Genomic DNA, 18,588 nt, shown 5'->3' with positions numbered 1-18,588 from the left:
AAGTGCCTGACAGTTACATGACACCGGAAACTAGGCGACAGCTGGCGGAAATGACGTATGTCTTGTTGACGCGAGGTGTTTTCTGGGAAAGTGTCATCTGGACGCCATTTCCACTCCAAGCAGAGGAGGGTAGTAGTTTTGGAGAACCCGCAAGCTTTGAAGGTACGGCTGAGTTTAACTGTCTTCAAAATCGGCGCCTGTGTTTGCCTGTCAATGTCGTCATCGCTGTTGAAGTTCAGTGCTGAGCACAATTTCCAACGAATAGAGCTGGACCTGTAAGGCGCTAGCTAGATAGCGCCGACCCGACGTTTGATGCGAAACATATAAAAAAGGCATTATCTCGAAATATAGTCGGTTAAAAGTAAGCAAAAGGCTCATTTGGTTGCAACATGTAGCAGGGTTAGGGTAGATGTGTGCCGACATCAGAAGCGGTGCAGCGTTAGCTTGTGTTATTAGCCCTCTGGAGTAACCTTCCCGACCCTGACGAAGGCTGCTGTGCGGTATGTTTTTGGAAGATTGAACAATTGTTCACTGTTGGGATGGTTTCTCAATAGACAACCATAGCCATTCAGAGTAAAGTCGGTCTCTCGCTCAACCTCCAGTCCGTTTGCCACACCTCCATTGCTGTTTACTGCCCTTCTTGCGGTTCTGTCAGGTCTTCAGTTCGCATGGGTGTTGCGCCCTTAAACCCTCGAATTGTGATGGAAGTTGCGTTTTTTACGACACAGTTGCGGGAGAAAGACAAGTTGGAATAGAATGTAGGACAATGAGGACAATCGGTTGAATAATATCAAATTGACAAATATTAAGCACAAAATTATTCAAGCCTTTTTCGAACGCCATGAAGGCAAAATGTAAAGACTTTGGCCCGTCCACACTGAAACGTTCCTGGGATTGTTCGTTCATTGCGGGGATATGTTCCCGCCAAGTAGCCAAATATTTTTTTTTTTTTACAATTATTATATATGTTTTAAGGATGTATTTTATATATATATATATATATCTATATATATATATATATCTATATATCTATATATATATATATATATATATAGATATATATATATATATATACACTATATAGGCTCCAGCATGCCCCCGCGACCCTAATGAGGATGAAGCGGTATAGAAAATGGATGTATGGATGGATATATATATATATACTATTTATATACTTTTATATTTTATATATTTTTAAAATATTATTTATATACTTTTCTCAGACAGGCAATAACATTCCGTCACATTTCTCTCTTTTTTTAAACACTTTCAAAAAAGTTCAAACTTTCGTTTGAATTTTAATGGTCAACCTTAATGATCAACACAAGAAATGATGAAGTCACTCACGCATATTTCACCCCTGCAACCGTGCCTTTTCATCCTGGTGCCGTTCCGCTTTACTGTAGTGTTTTTGTATCCTTGTTAAAACACATTGCTGCTGACGCACAGAAGATTCATTCACAAGCTAGCAAGCAAGCTAGCGATGACACAGGAGACATGGCAGGACGGCACAAAAGAGATAAGAAAATGTACGCGTGCACGTGCGCACACATGCACGCACATAGTTGTGAAAATGTGAAAACTGGAAATAGTTCATGGTGTTGTATTTGTAAATAAATTATTTTGATGTAAAAAAAATTGTGTTGTTTATGTTGGTATAGTTAAGATACTTGAGGTGTTGCAAAAGCAAAAAATAATTGTGTCAAAGTGAAAGTTATGCTTGAAATGTATCTTTTAACCCTTTTTTGTTGGGAACTGATATTTTCCTGAAACTTACCTACAGTATGTTCTACTGCTGATTACTAAAGAACGGAAAAAGGTAGAAACAAACTTTTTTTTCTGATGAAAGACAGGAGTCTCATCTTTCTTTTGGTAGGCTCCATGTTTATATAGCCATACAACACAATATTTTGTATGCCTTGAAAGATCAGTAGTCAAAATGGTCTAAAATGGCCGCTACTGAAGGGGATGTCTTTTGAAAAATGGCCGCGATTGAATGAGTTAATTTGGTTCTAATAGGTTTTTTCATCCATACAGGGTCACAAAGCTGAGATGCATTTTTTTCTTGAAATACATCTAACTTCTTAGCATATCTACATGTGTTGCTTTACTAAATATCGAAGTGCCAACGTTGCATCCTGTAAATTTTCACTGTGGCCTGTGGTGGAAAATGTTTGGACACCCCTGCTCTAAAGTATACTCAAGTTTAAAGGGACTGTTTGCAAGTTTCAGGCGGCTAGCTGCCTAGAGGGCGCTAGCTTTTGAATGTGCTCCAAGCTCCGCCTCACGCAATACTGACCTCGGGATGCACAGACATGTTGGCAAGCGCAGTCAAAAAGGTCTTTTAATAAAGAAAAAAGGAGGCAGCTTGCAAGAACAGGAGCTTGAAGGGATGAAGTTGTGCGACATCCCCATCAGCAGTGTAGTACATCAACAGTGACTTGGTCCCCTAAGTCCAGTTCCGGTCGGATTTACGTGACGAGGAACGTAGTTGTGCTTAGTTGCTTGGGACATTTAATTAAGGAGTTTGGCTTCTCAAAAGTATATGCGTTCAAAAGAGTAATACATTTGCATCATGAAAATGCTTCCTCAAAAAAAATCAGACCTCATAAATCGCTCGGTGTTGTATTTGCCTCCCGCTGTATTCCTGCGCACTGTCGCCTCTCCGTTCTTGTGTATGTGATGACGCTTGCATCAGATGCGGCTGGAGACAAATATAACGCAGAGCGATTTGTGAGGTCTAATTATTATTTTTTTTGGAGGAAGAGGCATTTTTGAGATGCAAATGTATTACTGTTTTGATCTCATATTGTTATAAGAACTCCTTACTTGTGTGACTACCTATTGATGTACTACACGGCTATTGGGGATTCATGTCAAATCATCCCAACTATCCCTTTAAAGGAAAACTGCACTTTTTTGGAATTTTGCCCATCATCCACAATCCTTATGTGAGACATGAACACACGTCCTCTTTTCTGTGCATTTTAAAGATATAAAAACAGCCAGCTCATGACTGCATCTATGGGACATACTTATTCTTCCTGTAAAGTCGTCTGAAAAGGTCTCCAAAAAGCACCAACAATGCTCCATTTACATGTAATGTGACGTGCATATTAACCAAGTTACAGCAACATTGTTATTATTGTTATTATTATTATTATGAACATTGTTACAGCGATGCAACTAAATTACTTAGCCATACCACACTGGCTAGCTACTACCCGGCTAGAGACTAGCTTCACCTCAGACTGAGAGGCAAAAAAAAAAAAAAAGTGCAGTTCTCCTTTAAACTGCGGCTCGCCAGAACGCTAACGCACAGTTCAAACACTTCAACAATGGCCCAGCATTGTCCTAGTCACAATGCTGTGTTTAAGAAGCTTGCTAATTACAGACGAGGATCAGCTGGGAGCAGCTGCTGCCTCAGAACAAGTTAAAGAAAACTCCAAATTGCACAAATGGAATGGCAATGGAGCCGCCAAAATAAGAGCACAACACGGGGAATAAAGACTAAACTGTAGTCGACAATGTGTGCCACACACTCGCTCACTCAAGTTTCCACGTAGTTCACATGGGAAGTTTTTAGCATCAATGTAAATAAGAACAGTGTGCACTCTGCTTACGGCGGTTCATGTCAAACATTTCGGAAGAGGATGCGGAGTGTGTTTGATGACTGAGTTGTCCTTTTTGATGCTGCTTTGTGACCAGGCACAATGGCAAGCCCGGGTAAAGACAACTACAGGATGAAGAGCTACAAGAACAAAGCCTTGAATCCTCAAGAGATGCGTCGGAGGAGAGAGGAAGAAGGAATCCAGCTACGCAAGCAGAAACGAGAAGAGCAGGTAGCTCATCATCTCATGAAAATGCTCAAATTGTCTGGATGTGGAAGGCTCATGGTTAACGTGGCGTCATCTCGCCCCACAGCTGTTTAAGAGGAGAAATGTATGTGCGCCTTTAGTGGATGAGTCAATGTCAGAATGTCCCATCCAGGATCCAGACATCAGCTCCACCGTACCCGTTGCCAGCGTAAGTCGGGTAGCCAAATCCCTTTGTTCTATTACGAGACTGCTTGTCTGATGTTGCCCACTGTGCAGGATGGGCTCATAACACCTGATATGATTCAGATGATCTTCTCCGAAGACCCAGACCACCAGTTAATTGCGACGCAAAAATTCAGAAAACTGCTCTCCAAAGGTTTGTCTTATTCGTATTGATGAAACACTGTACAACAAGGTGGTGTCACGAGATGAAAATGTGACGAGATTTGTCGTTCAGAAAAATAAATAAATAAATAAATTGCTGACTCGATAAATAAATGAAATGGATGATTTTGCCCGCCTCCATATATCGCCATGTGCATGCGTGTCTGTTTTCCGCATCTCTCGCCTCCAAACAGGCAGGAAGAGAGTTCACCCTGTGCATTGGTTCGCCCTTCATAGAACAACGGCGAGATATATGATATTCTAAGTTAATTCATGGAAATTTGTCTTTTTTTTTCCTCATTAGAATATGACTTCTTTTAATATTTGGACTTATTACATTGCAGCTGTTTTTTTTGTTTTTGTTTTTATTTCCAGCTATTTCAACTTTTTTCTTGTACATTTTCTTCTCTGTAATTTCTGCTTGTGACATTACTTTCTTTTGCAACCAAATTTTTGCAAAATTGCAACTTTGTTTGTTTTGTTTGTTTTAATATTACACCATAAAAAAAACATATTTTTTTTTTACATACCATATTTAAATTTTAGGATACTAAATGTTATTTTTCCTCACACCATTACAACGTTATTCTCGTAAAATTAATACCTTTTCTTGTTACATTGCTTGTTCGATTTTTTTGCTTGATATTTTGACATTATTATTGTAAAATTACTTCAGATTGCTGGGTTTCTTTAAATTATGTTTTTAGAATGTGCCGAGGGCCAATAAAAAAAACAAAAAAAACAGCTGCGGGCCACAAATGGCCCCTCGGCCGCACTTTGGATCAATAAATCAATAAAGTTTCAAAAGATTCTATCTGGTCTAATCTACTAGGTAGCGAGATAGCCGTACGACTCCACTCCAAATTATGGAATCCACATTGCACATAAAAAAAATTTCTAAACTTGCAATCGGTAAAAAATAGAAATAGTGACCGTTTGAATGAAGCTTTAGGTGGCTTGTTAGTTTCAGAGTGTGGAAGAATACGTTTAATGTGTGACTTATTGCTCAACCACTTCAAAGTATCATTGATTTTTTGTTTTGTTTTGTTTTCAATGTTTAACAAGTTGATTTTTGTTTCCAGAGCCCAACCCTCCCATAGATGAGGTCATTGCCACTCCCGGTGTTGTGAATCGCTTTGTTGAGTTTCTCAAGAGGAGTGAAAACTGCACATTGCAGGTAAAGAGCTTGGTTGGACACACACATGAAATGCGAGCAGGACATGCAGGCACATCTCAGTCGGTTACAATGGCGTGCAAAAGTTATTTGAGTTCAAATGAGGAAGCGGGAAGCGGACAGGGAACGTCACTGCACACCCTGCACACCCCGCACACAATCGGTTCAAGCTCCTCTCTTGAGGTAGGCGCTATAGAGCACTGTACGCCAAAACTTCCATTAACTTTGCTGTTAATATTTTGCCTTTATTTTGGTAATTTTCCAACTTCCTTCTTGTAAATATTTTGCTTGTAATTATGACACAATTCATTCACATCATATTTAGAACCTTATTACTATAGTACTGTAACTTTTTACCCAACCCAATTTTCTGAAGATGACAATGTGATTTAGTTTTGTTTTTCATAATATTACGACTTTAAAAAAATCTTTAATATCTCAAGTCTGTGCTGCTGAAATGTTGTTATTCCTCATAATATGATGAGTTTATTCTCGTTAAATTGCAATTATATTCCCTTTTTTCCCTCAGTATTTGGACTGTTCTAACATTTTTCCAGCTGTTTCAACTCTCTTGTAAATTTTCTTCTCATAATTATGACGTAGTTCCCGTAAGATTTTCCAGAGCCTTTATTCCTTGTTTGGTTTGTTTTTCATAATATTACGACTCTTTCTTTAATATCACGACTTTTTCTCAAATTGTTATTTTTCCTCATAGTATTACAATGTTATTCTCACAATTACTTTCTATTAATATTTTTACGTTTGTAAAATTACTGCTAATTTTTCCATTTTTGCTGGGGTTTTTTTTGTACTTTTCATGTTAAATTATACTCTTAGAATGTTCTGCGGGCCAATACAGACACAGCCGCGGGCGGCAGATGGCCCCCAGCTCACACTTTGGATAGCCCTGCATTACACACACACACACCACAGCAGACTTGGTCATCCATTATAATGCGTCGGTATATCCGTATAGTCATAGTAGGCTTACATCATCTGTAACATCAGCACACACCAACATGTTTGTTAGTCTACCGCTGCACGGAATGAAACCACCACCCTTCAGTCGTTAAATGAGGTTTAAAAACATGAGATAATGTCACACATTTCTTATGTTATGAGCCAAAAAGCAACATTAAGCCCATCCACACACAGACACTGAGTTTTCCGTCACAATTCGACGATGACGCCATGTCACTGCCCCACAGTCCAACGCCACAAATACATTGCAGTCCTGTGGAAGCATTGTCATGCACGAACACTTGGAGAACTTATAGTTTGGAGAAGTTGTGAAGGGAAAGGTTGCGCAGGTCAACGTCAAACACAACAGGCATGTCTACAACAGCCAGACTCTGCATCTAGTTGAGTTGCTGAGTCGTCATTGACTTTGTGTTGTCGTTTCTTTCAGTTTGAGGCAGCCTGGGCTTTAACCAACATTGCCTCAGGCACCTTCCTGCACACCAAAGTTGTCATCGAGACAGGAGCTGTGCCCATTTTCATTGAGCTGCTGAATTCCGAGTACGAGGACGTCCAGGAACAGGTGAAAACACATCATGATTAAACGTGGCAGCGGCATTCTAACATTCTAGATTCATTATTTTACAGTAAGCCATTCCATTCTTAGTATGGGCTGTACTATACTGTGTTGTATACTGTAAAATAGGACTTTTCGGCGTGGTGTTCTGCCTTTTGGAACAAGCAAACAAAAAAGAGTTGGAATGAAGTCTTTGGTTGGGCAATTGTTGTCCATCGCTGCCATTGGGGTGGCAGTGGCTCAGGAGGTAGAGGGGGCTATCCAAGAACCGCAGGGTTGGCGATGCTTGTCCTTCGCACACCTTGCCTCCAGAAGGGACACGTGACCACTGTGATGTTGTCACTAATGTCGAATGTCGATTAGATAATTTGTGGCACAATTATGTAAGAACTTAAGTGATTTTGGTTATCATCAAGAAAGCCATGGAAGTTGCTAGATATCAGCTGTTACATTCAACTCTCATGAGCTATGAGCACGAGTTTGTGATCATCATTATATTTGTCCAAACAAATGTACCTTTAGTTGTACCAGGCATTAAAATGGATCAACAAACGGAAGAAACAAGCGTGCTCTAATCATTTTTCCATGACCATATATAAAATCTAACTGGTAAACTTTGAAGCTACTGTACCAAATACTAATGATGAATATTTCACATTCGCAGTTTCAAGGTTTACAGGTCATCAAAGTAGCTGATACCATTTACAAATAATTCACCATTCAAATCAATATGGCGATAAAGATAATGACACATAATTCCTCAATAGTTGTGTACATACTGTAAGTAACATGTCAGTCAAAATAGCCACATAGCGGAGCTTAATGTCAGCTGACTGTCATATGACATCTACAAAGTGACGTTTATGCGATCCACCCAAACTACCTTCGCAACGAATTGGCACCCTTGTTCTAGATCTTCTCGTTATTATAATTAGAATTACTATTCTTCTCACCTGGTCATTTTAGTAGACTGCTTTGTAGTGTGTGTGTGTGTGTGTATGTATGTGTGTGTGTGGTGATGAGACCGCTGGTCCAGGAAGAGCTCTGCTGATGTATGGTGTGTTGCAGGCGGTGTGGGCTTTGGGGAACATCGCTGGAGATAATGCAGAGTGCAGAGACTACGTGCTCAACTGTGACATCCTGCCCTTTCTGCAGCAGTATGTTCTTCCTCCTCCGTCACCGTGTCCTGCTCATGTGCTGCACACTGTGTAATGTTCCGTCCTGTTGCAGGTTACTTGCAAAATCCAACCGTCTTACGACGACCCGAAACGCCGTCTGGGCTCTGTCCAACTTGTGCCGCGGGAAGAACCCTCCGCCGGATTTCTCCAAGGTCGGTTGTCAAGCGTGAAGTGAAAAACTGTGTTCCTTGGCGTCATGCAGGTTTCATTTGAATGTGAATCTGTCCTGGCTTTAGGTGTCGCCATGCCTTAGCGTGCTGTCCAGGCTTCTTTTCAGCAGCGATCCAGATGTGCTAGCCGATGCTTGCTGGGCTCTGTCCTACCTGTCTGATGGGCCCAATGAGAAGATCCAGACTGTTATTGATTCTGGAGTCTGTCGCAGGCTGGTGGAGCTGCTCATGTAAGCTGCTGCCTTTAACGATCATACATGAGAGATTTGCTTTATTGCTGACTACATTCATGCTCAACTTCTCATCAACGTGACAACCAGGAACCTGTTTTGCGTCTTTACTGTAAGTTTGAGAGAGGCTTTGATAAGTGTTTTGGCTGTATTAGTACAACCCAACGGGCGTTTCACTTATAACATGAGCTCAACTTATTTGTTCTTAGTAAACGAAAGATGTACAATACTAATTAAACCATGGTCAAATAATTATTTGATCTCCTCTTACCAAGATAAGAACACTCAATCGCTTTTATGGAAGGTTTATTTGACAGAGAAAGGCAGAATAACAAGAAATTAGCAAGACATTAAATTAATTTATGAAGGAATTAGTATAAGTAAGTAAGTGATGCCCAAGCAAAACATGGCTTAATGCAGAGGAGTCCAGTCTGTGGCCCGGGGCTGTTTTTCACTTTTCATTTAAAAAAACAGAAAAAATGAAAAAATCAGCAGTAATTTCACAAGAATAAAGTCAAAATATGAAGATCAAAAAGTTGGAATCTAGTGAGAAAAAGTTCATTTAAGAGAATAACATAATGTGAGGAAACATTACATTTTACTAACAAAATTGAAATATTAAGAAAGAGGGTTTTTTTGTAATATTACGAGAAACAAATAATAAAGTATGCATAAAATAATAATACAATAAAACAATAAAATATTGATATCGATTTATTTAAAAAAAATTAAAATAAAAAACAGGTTGATAATTACGCCGCCCTGGATAAATTGACGTGTATGTATGCGTGAATGTTTCATCTGATCATCTCGCCGTGCCACACAGGCTGGATGATAAGAGGATTCACTCTGCATGTGTCTGTGTGCATTGGTTGTATAGTGCAATGAACGGAGAGAGAATGGGCCCTCCTGTCAGTCATTCAGCCTCGGTCCCAGTACGTGGAGGCGGGGCTACTAGTGAGTGGATACAGAGTGCCAGCAGTTAGAAAGTTAGCAAGCAAACGCTAATATGAATGAAGGCACAAAAGCCATGGTTTGTAAGCCGAATGCCACAGCTCCAGTGTGGATGTGCACCAGAGCCTTTGTCCCGACAGTCAACACTTACGGAGGTGTCTGATCGGCGCAGTAAATATAAAAGGAAACAGCGCAAAATGTTGAGTGCTCACAGACAGTGTCGCTCGCTACATTGCAAAACAAATGCAACCTTTCAATACGGTTTAAGAGCCAACATTTGGGGAAATGTTAGAAATGTTTGACAGCCAGTAGGAATTGTCTGGGAGAACGTACGTGCACATGTCACAAACAGCAATTCCTCAACTGTATAACCCAGTGAAAGAAGACGTTTTGAAGGACAATCAGCAACATTGCATTTTAATCATATTGTATATTTATATCATTGCATAATTATGCAGTCCAACTCAAATATGACCCCCTACATTAGTTTAACAAGTCATTACATAACAGTGTGTGCGTGTGTGTGTGAGCGAGCGTGCGTGTGTAGTTTTATTGGAATGTTTTTATTTTCTTAACAGAGACAGCGTCTATGCAGGAAACTTCTGTGTCAAGCATGTGGCTCACACAGTTACACTATACTTGATTACCATCTAGTGGCTCAAATGTGAGTTACACATGTCGTGACAATTGATGAAAAATTGTCCTTAAATGTCAATATTGTCGATTATCGACGATAATTGGTAGCACAATTACCGACCAGCAAGATTGTTATCGTGACAGGCCTAGGTCAGATGTTTCTTGTAGTGTCTCACCAGGGTTGCGCGCATCTCAAGGGAGATTTTGGTCTACTCCCATTTACACATACTCTCCTAATACTGAAAGGTTTGAGGCTGTCGCTTGGCAACTCTGAAGTTTCAGCTCCCTCTCCACATTTTCTATAGGATTCACGTCTGGAGACTGGCTAGGCCACTCCAGAGTCTTAGTTTGCTTGTTGAGCCACTCCATTGTCGTATGTTTTGGGTCATTGTCACGCTGGAAGACCCGTCCACGACCCATCTTCAATTATTGGCTGAGACCAACAGGTTCTCATCCAAGACCCTATGGGGCCATGGAAGGATGTGATGGTTGTAATTCTTGTGTGCAAGACAGATGCGTGTTAAGTGGTCACTTGTGTGTATGTTGTCTCACAGGCACAGTGACTACAAGGTGGTGTCTCCTGCTTTACGGGCAGTGGGCAACATCGTTACAGGAGATGACATTCAGACGCAGGTCGGTCTAATAACTTGGCTCAATGTCCAACTTTTGTTCTTGGTGGATCCTATATGTGTAAATGTTGCTGTCTGCCATTTGTCGCCACAGGTGATCTTGAACTGTGCAGCACTGCCTTGTTTACTACACTTGCTCAGCAGTCCCAAGGAGTCTATCAAAAAGGAGGCCTGCTGGACCGTGTCCAACATCACTGCCGGAAACAGAGCTCAGATTCAAGTAAATGTCTCCTTTTGAACCTGTTCAGTGCGTCCTGTTGTTGTAGTTGACATCCCTTCCCTTGCCAGAACGTGATTGACGCCAACATCTTCCCAGTACTGATTGAGATCCTTCAGAAGGCAGAGTTCCGCACAAGGAAAGAGGCAGCGTGGGCAATAACCAACGCCACCTCTGGCGGCACCCCGGCACAAATAAGGTACCAAATATTCGCCGTGTTGCATCCCAGTCAGGGGAAGCTTGACGTATATTGTGGTTTTTGTGCAGAGAGCATTCCGTTCAGTTTGTGTAAAAGTGCAAGAGAACTCAACATGGACCAAAAATGTTTTTTCTTGCAGCAATGGTTCCCGTACGCCTTCAGACATTTGACCTGAAATCATGTGCAGTCGTCCCTCGCTACATTGCTCCCTCACTCTACCGCGTCTTTTCATAAATGAATTATCGTGATTTCCGTCGTTTAGACTGCTGCTTTTTTCCCTCATGCTTTTTTCCCTCAACAAAAGATGCAAAGCACGCATTTGCAAGGATAGGTAAGCCAGGCTGGAATTTGCCAAAAAGTACATAAAGAACATGAAAACCAGAGTTAGAACATTGACTCTATGCACACACAACCCTCAAAGTAATGAATGAAAACTCTTCCTGAACTATTTTTCCCTGTTTTGTGTGAGCAGGTACCTGGTTTCTTTGAACACCATCAAGCCCATGTGTGACCTTCTCACGGTGATGGACTCCAAGATCGTGCAGGTGTCGCTGAATGGTCTGGAAAATATCCTCCGACTGGGAGAACAGGAGGCCAAACAGAACGGAACAGGCATCAACCCTTACTGCGCTCTTATCGAGGAGGCTTACGGTAAAGATCTGCACCTGAACGCACCTTAACACTTGTTCGATAGGAGGATTTGTAGCGCACTCACTGGACCATGCAAACTGTGACCAGCCCCCATTGCAAGAGCCGTACTAAAAAGTTCCTACACCCCATGTTAATGTCGTTGAATTTTTTCATGTAAGAAAGTAGCTCAGGCGTGCGTCGAACACAAATCAACTGAAATATATTCAAAGGCATCTAAATAAGAGGCCAACAAGTACTTTGATCGTAATGATCGTAGGTAGCCAGTAGGGATGTAAATCTCAACGGCCCGGTTTTTCAAAGGGTTTAATCCGGATAAAATTGATCTGGATTTGTCAATCTTTTTTTTTTTTTTTTTTCCATCCATTTTCTTTGCCGCTTATCCTCATTAGGGTCGCGGGGGTATGCTGGAGCCTATCCCAGCTGACTTCGGGCGAGAGTCGGGGTACGCCGGTTCCAAAGCGGATCCTCACCTGGTTCCCTCCATCTCCAATCGTAGGGCACATATAGACAAACAAGCATTCACACTCACACCTATGGACAATTTAGATTCTCCAATTATCCTAACATGCATGTTTTTGGAATGTGGGAGGAAACCGGAGTACCCGGAGAAAACCCACGCACGCACGGGGAGAACATGCAAAGTCCAAGATCTTCCCGTTCTCCAGACTGTGTGACTGTGTGCTAACCACTCATCCACCGTGCGGCCTGCACGAAATCCAACAATCATATGATGCACACAGAGCAAAAACCAACGTCATGCGCTGTATCATTTCTGCTCTGTTTCCCTGCGTTCAGGCGCACTCGTAATTGTGAGTTTAATTGTTTTTCATTTTTATTCACGCACCCCCGATGACGATTGGTGTACCCCTGGGGGTACGCGTACCCCACTTTAGGAACCTAGGGCGTAGCCTGTAACAGTAACTGTGCCGATCACGTGTTTGTTAGTTTTTTAGGAAATCGGCCAATATTGATCTGTGGTTGATGGATCGGAGCATCCCTAATACGTACTTTTATGACTTATTTTGTGGTGTGGAATGTTAGAAAAGGCTTGATCGAGTGATACTATGACTCAGACAACAATAACCAGCAACAGTAGGTATGAGAAAAACTGACCCGTTTACTTCTCTAAGAATCTGGGGTATAGTTTTATCCACAATGTCATGGCAGCCAGCTTGGGGCGCCCCATTAAGCGTTCATCCTGACTTCACTCACCACGGACAGTGGCTGGTCATCTTTTCTGTTATTGCTCATGACTTTTTGTTTCCCGCGTAACACTGCAATGAGTTTGGTCGTATTATACTTCCCCGGTTCTGTTCCCTGCTTTCCTTTTTTAATTTAGCTAGCGGTAGTTTGAACTATTAGTTCATGATTGGCACATCTCTGCTACTTCAGGCCTGGACAAGATTGAATTCCTGCAGAGCCATGAGAACCAGGAGATCTACCAGAAGGCCTTCGACCTGATTGAACACTACTTTGGCGTGGACGAGGAGGACGCCAGCCTGGCGCCACAGGTGGACCAGGGCCAGGGCCAGTTTATCTTTCAACAGCAGGAAGGACCCATGGAAGGTTTCCAGCTCTAACCCAGACCGTCAAGGATGCTGGGTCCTCACCTACCTTGGCCGCATGTCCACATCCTCGATGTCTTACAAAAGAACTTGTGTGAAGAGGCGTGGAGTGTGATTACTGCGATAATGTGAGAGAACTGTGGGCAAATTGATGTTGCCCTGGCATGTGGGAGCCTACCGGGCGCTAGTCCCCACACCACTGAACAACTCCCCGTTTGGATATAATTCTGCTACAATTGTATCTTTTTGGCTTCCTGTGATATTATTTGTATGATTCTGAATTGTGTCAATGCTACTTGTGTTACAGTTGGCATACTAGTTAGTATACATATCTCTATTTGAATGTGTAACTACCTCTACAGTCCTCACACACACAAAGAGGGAGGACAAATCAGTGAGCAGGTGGTGTTTTTGTTCTTTGATTCTGATGCAAGCTGTTGCAGCAGGTACTGGATGGAAATGCAGTGCAGATTGTCAGCCTCCTTCCTCTGTAAGTGGCGCCTTCTTCATTTCCTTTATTACTCGTCTTGAGAGTAGCGCCTGTGTCCATGCAAGCGTTGGCTAACGTGTAGTGTTTTTCCTGAAGTATTGCAAGTCATTCATCAATACATTTAATGGCTTCCTGCTGTGGTAGCCTGAACAAGCAACATCACTGAAGTTTAATGATTCAGCAGGATTGAATTGGAGGGCTTTGTCATATAGAGTGGTGTGGAAAAGTGTCTGCCCCTCTTCCTGATTTTTTTTTTTTGTTGCATGTTTGTTGCCCTTAAATGTTTCAGATCATCAAACAAATTTAAATTTTACTCAATGACAACACAACTGAACACAAATGCCATTTTTAAATTAAACTTTTTATTATTAAGGGAGGGAAAAAAACTCAAACCTACGTGTGGAAAAAGTGATTGCTCCCTAAAGCTAATAAGTGGTTGGGCCCCCCCCCTTAGCAGCAACAACTGCAGTCAAGCGTTTGTGATAACTTGCAATGAGTCTTTTACAGCGCTGTGGAGGAATTTTGCTGAGTTGTTTGTTTTGCAGAATTGTCATTCAGCCACATTGGAGGCTTTTCCAGCATGAAGCTCCTTTTTAAGGTCATGCCACAGCATCTCAATGGGATTCAGGTCAGGACTTGGACTAGGCCACTCCAAAGTCTTCAGCCATTCAGAGGTGGACTTGCTAGTGTGTTTTGGATCATTGTCCTGCTGCAGAACCCAAGTTGCTTTCAGCTTGAGGTCACCAACAGATGGTCGGACATTCACAGCAAGTCTTCCAGGTCCCGAAGCAGCAAAACCGCCCCAGACCATCACACTACCACCACCACATTTTACTGTTGCTATGATGTTCTTTTTCTGAAACACCAGTTGTAATGGGACACACACCTTCCAAAAAGTTCAACTGTTGAGTATTTTCCCAAAGGTCTTGGGGACCATCAAGATGATTTCTGCCAAAATTGAGACGAGCCTTAATGTTGTTTTTGTTCAGCAGTGGTTTTGGTCTTGGAACTCTGCCATGCAGGCCGTTTTTTCCCAGTGTCTTTCTTATGGTGGAGTCATGAACACTGACCTTAACTGAGGCAAGTGAGTCCTGAAGTTCTTTGGATGTTGTTGTGGGGTCTTTTGTGACCTCTCGGACGTGTCGTTGCTGCAGTCTTGGGGTCATTTTGGTTGGCCGGCCACACCTGCGAAGGTTCACCACTGTTCCATGTTTTGTGGATAATGGCTCTCACTGTGGTTGGCTGGAGTCCCAAAGCTTTAGAAATGGCTTTATAACCTTTTCCACACTGATAGATCTCAATTCATCTCAGTTATGTTTTAACAGGGTGGGCAATCAGCTTTTCACACAAGGCCACGTAGCTTTGGATTTTTTTTCTCCCTTTCATAATAAAGTTTCATTTAAAAACTGTGAAAAGTGTTCAGTTGTGTTGTCATTGACTAATTTGATTAGTTTGATCTGAAACATTTAAGTGACAAACGTGCAGGAAAAACAAGAAATCAAGAAGGCGCAAACAGTTTTTAACATCAATGTACACGTGAGAGTGTAAATGTCAGTGAAATGTTTGCATAAGTAGTCATGACCGCTTCTCTTTAATACCTCCATTCATTGATTACGATCAGGTTCACTCATCAGAGGGCATGCTTCTCACCCATTGGGCTGTTGAGTTGGCGGGGGGGGGTCTGCGGACTATGTTTTGGACGTGCAAATACAAGTTTCCTATCTTGACGTTCATTCTGTTGTTGGCTGTTGAAGAATAAAGTCCCGCTTGAGACCAACACTGCCAGCTGCTTTTAATCGCCACATTCGTCACGTCGGGGTTACCAATGTGGTACTTGAAAGGCGCACGCAATGTTGGGCTCAAGCAGCAGCGTTATTCTTCAAAAGAACGACAAGACAGGAAACAGCGAACACGTGCGCGCCCAAGACGTCGTCCACAGGTCACGCCCTCCAACCCAACATCCGAACTGGTGAGAGGTGTCCGCCACAGTGTGCGTGTTAGTTTGTCTTTATATTTGGAATCGGTGGTTGTGTTCATTTTTCTACTTTAGTCGTTTTGACATAAAGTGATTACGGATTAATGTCAATTGGCGGAAAACATGAAATGTTCTATATTTACAAGAAATAGAAAATATTTGTAATGCAGAATTTATTTCATCTAGCACATGCAACAGTGTATAGTTTTCTAATATCTGTGGTTTGTAAGATTGTATAGATACTAGGGCTGTCAATCCATTAAAGTATTTCATCACGATTAATTGCATTTTGTGCATAAATGTTGATTTAAAAACTGAAACTTCTTTCTTAGGCGCATTGATTAGACATAGTCCACGGGAGCTAATGCTACTTCCGTCAACAACAGCAGCGTAGAAACAGCGACGACACTTCCAATGTCCGCTCTCATTGGGATGGCTGTCTTCCAGTCCTCAGGTAAAAAATGCTGATGGCAAACGAGCATCTTGTTGAGTCCTCGTAGCGAAATTGAGAGCCAGTAGTTTGCCCTCTTCCATCTGTCCCGTTGCAGTGGCTTGCGGCGTTGAGAGTGACGCCGAGACGAGTGAGGCGTCGTGTTACTCCGCCACATAAATATCGTTTTTTAGTGTTAGCTGTAACAATACCAATATAATACAATGTAGCTTTGTCACTTCTGTAAGTGGAACACTGCTGGCTTTTTTGAGGGTTTTTTGTTTGAGCTTTAGCATCAAAATCGATACCTCCCATGACATGCAATGTTAGCTAGCTCATGCTAACTCGTTTTCTCTTGTTAGAACACACAGGAAAGTGTTCCTAATCCTAATGCTTCACATTAGGATTGTGAATTTAAAAAAAGTGTAGTTTTCCTTTAAAAGGTGTAAGTCCATTGCCCTTATTGACAACGGGACCTGTATCTCTTGTATCTCCTGCATTTTGGGACCACCGGTCTCTGTCCCGATGGCAGCTACTGGAGCAGGTGATCGAGGGGGTGCAGGGGGTCCTGTATAACTCTGGGTGGAAAGTCACTCGAAGTTCACCTGTGACTGTCCAATCCGCTTGCCAGACCATTTGACCATCTGATTATTTTTTTTGCAGAAACCAAGGCAGTAAACAGAAGGATAAAAGTGGTTCCATAAAAGAAAGCGCTGGTGTCCCTTTTTACAGATCCATCCATTTTCTATGCTGCTTATCCTCACTAGGGTCGCGGGTATGCTGCAGCCTATCCCAGCCGACTTCGGGCGAGAGGCGGGGTGCAACCCGGACTGGTGGTACCTATGGACAATTTAGAGTCGCCAAACCCTAACATGCATGTTTTTGGAATGTGGGAGGAAACCGGAGTACTTGGAGAAAACCCACGTACACACTGGAAGAACATGCAAACTCCACACAGAGATGCCCAGAGGAGATTCGACCCCAAGAGCGCAACCACCACTCGGCAGGCCCGTAACCAGATATTTTTGGGGGGGTTCCAAATTATGAGTGAATGGACCTTTTGCGAGGGAGCGAAGCAACCGAGCGGGGGGAGGGTGTGTGAAGGGAGAGTCCCCCCTCCCAGAGCAGGGAAAATTTTGCATTTAGAGCCTGAAAAAACTGTTTTCTGATGCATATTTTGGACAGACATAACAATGTTATTTCCTCCAAATCACAAGCTTAAGGGCAAAATGCCAACATCAAGCTTGCCCTATTTAGATAAGTTCATCAGTTTCCTGGGTGACTGAGCATGCCATGGCTTCAGTGGTGGATGCTATTTCCACAGGCCTACACTATATGAATCACTACAATGTGTTTCAGCCTTACCCATTGCAAATTCAGCATCATCTTTCTTGGATGTGTCGTGGGAAATATGTCCACCACTTCCTCCAGGTTCATAACCTTTTTGTAGTGAATGTGGAGAAGTGCCAGCGAGGTCAGCCGCTGTTGCGTCATACTGGCCCTCATGTAGGTGTTCAGACCTTCAAAGTACTGGCACTTGGCTCACATTCACCCCATGTTACTGGGATGGTACAGGCCAACTGAAGGAGGACCCTGATGTTGGGGAAGTGAAGGGGATTGTGTGACGGTCCACAACTTGATGTGCTGTCGCTTGAATGCATCACATCCAGTCAGGTGGATTATGGACTTCTTTTAATGGCAGTGTGTCCTGTAACAACACTTTTACAGAGGAATGACAGGTGAGCGTCGACTTTGGTCACGGGATAATCATGTCTCATTCCTAATACTTCTGAGCACTTACTGCAGCAATTTGGATTCCATTTTACAAAACAAAAAGTGTTTCAGTTGGTTGTGATGGTATAGTATATTGGTTGGCTAACCCTTTCTAATTATCTTCACATTTTATCATTTGTCTCACAGGTCCGCTGATATTCATACAATGAAATATTTTGTAATCTAATTTACAATACAGGACAAGTTAACGCATTCAAACTTCTTTTACATGATGTCCCTGAACACATCTCACGTGGCCAACATGGCTGCTGCTGCACAGCGTGCAATACTAAATGAGGCCCAGCAATTAGCATTAGCAAAGTAGCAACAAGTAGAAACAGCATATTGAAGACAACATCGTCACAATGACATAGAATATTACCTGGAACAACAGTTTTACAGAGGAATGACAGGTAATAATCTACATTGCACATAAATGATTCCAAGTTAGTTCAACAAAGAAACTGCATTAAAGTCTATAAAACTTCATTCAAAAGTGCAGACTGGCTCTTTCCAATTAGTGAACACTATCAAATGCACATGACATTGTATATGGCAAAATATAAACACACAGTAAACAT

The 18,588-nt window shown here is 42.1% G+C and overlaps 1 protein-coding gene across 2 annotated transcripts; it reads left to right on the top strand.

Moving 5' to 3' along the window:
* The first annotated feature begins 80 nt into the window (after positions 1-80).
* On the top strand, positions 81-16,096 carry kpna5 (karyopherin alpha 5 (importin alpha 6)). Of its 2 annotated transcripts, none has more exons than XM_054782582.1 (14): positions 81-162; positions 3,709-3,842; positions 3,925-4,026; positions 4,125-4,194; positions 5,285-5,379; positions 6,785-6,916; positions 7,979-8,067; positions 8,141-8,240; positions 8,325-8,488; positions 10,633-10,711; positions 10,802-10,927; positions 10,996-11,123; positions 11,596-11,774; positions 13,167-16,096. In XM_054782582.1, exons 2-14 carry the CDS (start codon positions 3,714-3,716, stop codon positions 13,352-13,354), a joined length of 1,581 nt encoding a protein of 526 aa, XP_054638557.1. In that variant the 5' UTR covers positions 81-162; positions 3,709-3,713; the 3' UTR covers positions 13,355-16,096. The 2 variants fall into 2 exon arrangements, with proteins under 2 accessions (XP_054638557.1, XP_054638556.1); XM_054782581.1 differs by having other exon boundaries at positions 4,095-4,194.
* The last annotated feature ends 2,492 nt before the right edge of the window (positions 16,097-18,588 follow it).

The sequence above is a fragment of the Dunckerocampus dactyliophorus genome, chromosome 7, assembly GCF_027744805.1.
Source record: "Dunckerocampus dactyliophorus isolate RoL2022-P2 chromosome 7, RoL_Ddac_1.1, whole genome shotgun sequence".
NCBI classification, from domain to species: Eukaryota; Metazoa; Chordata; class Actinopteri; order Syngnathiformes; family Syngnathidae; genus Dunckerocampus; species Dunckerocampus dactyliophorus.
The sequence above is the reverse complement of the archived record's forward strand: the minus strand, read 5'-3'. Positions and strand labels throughout refer to the sequence as shown.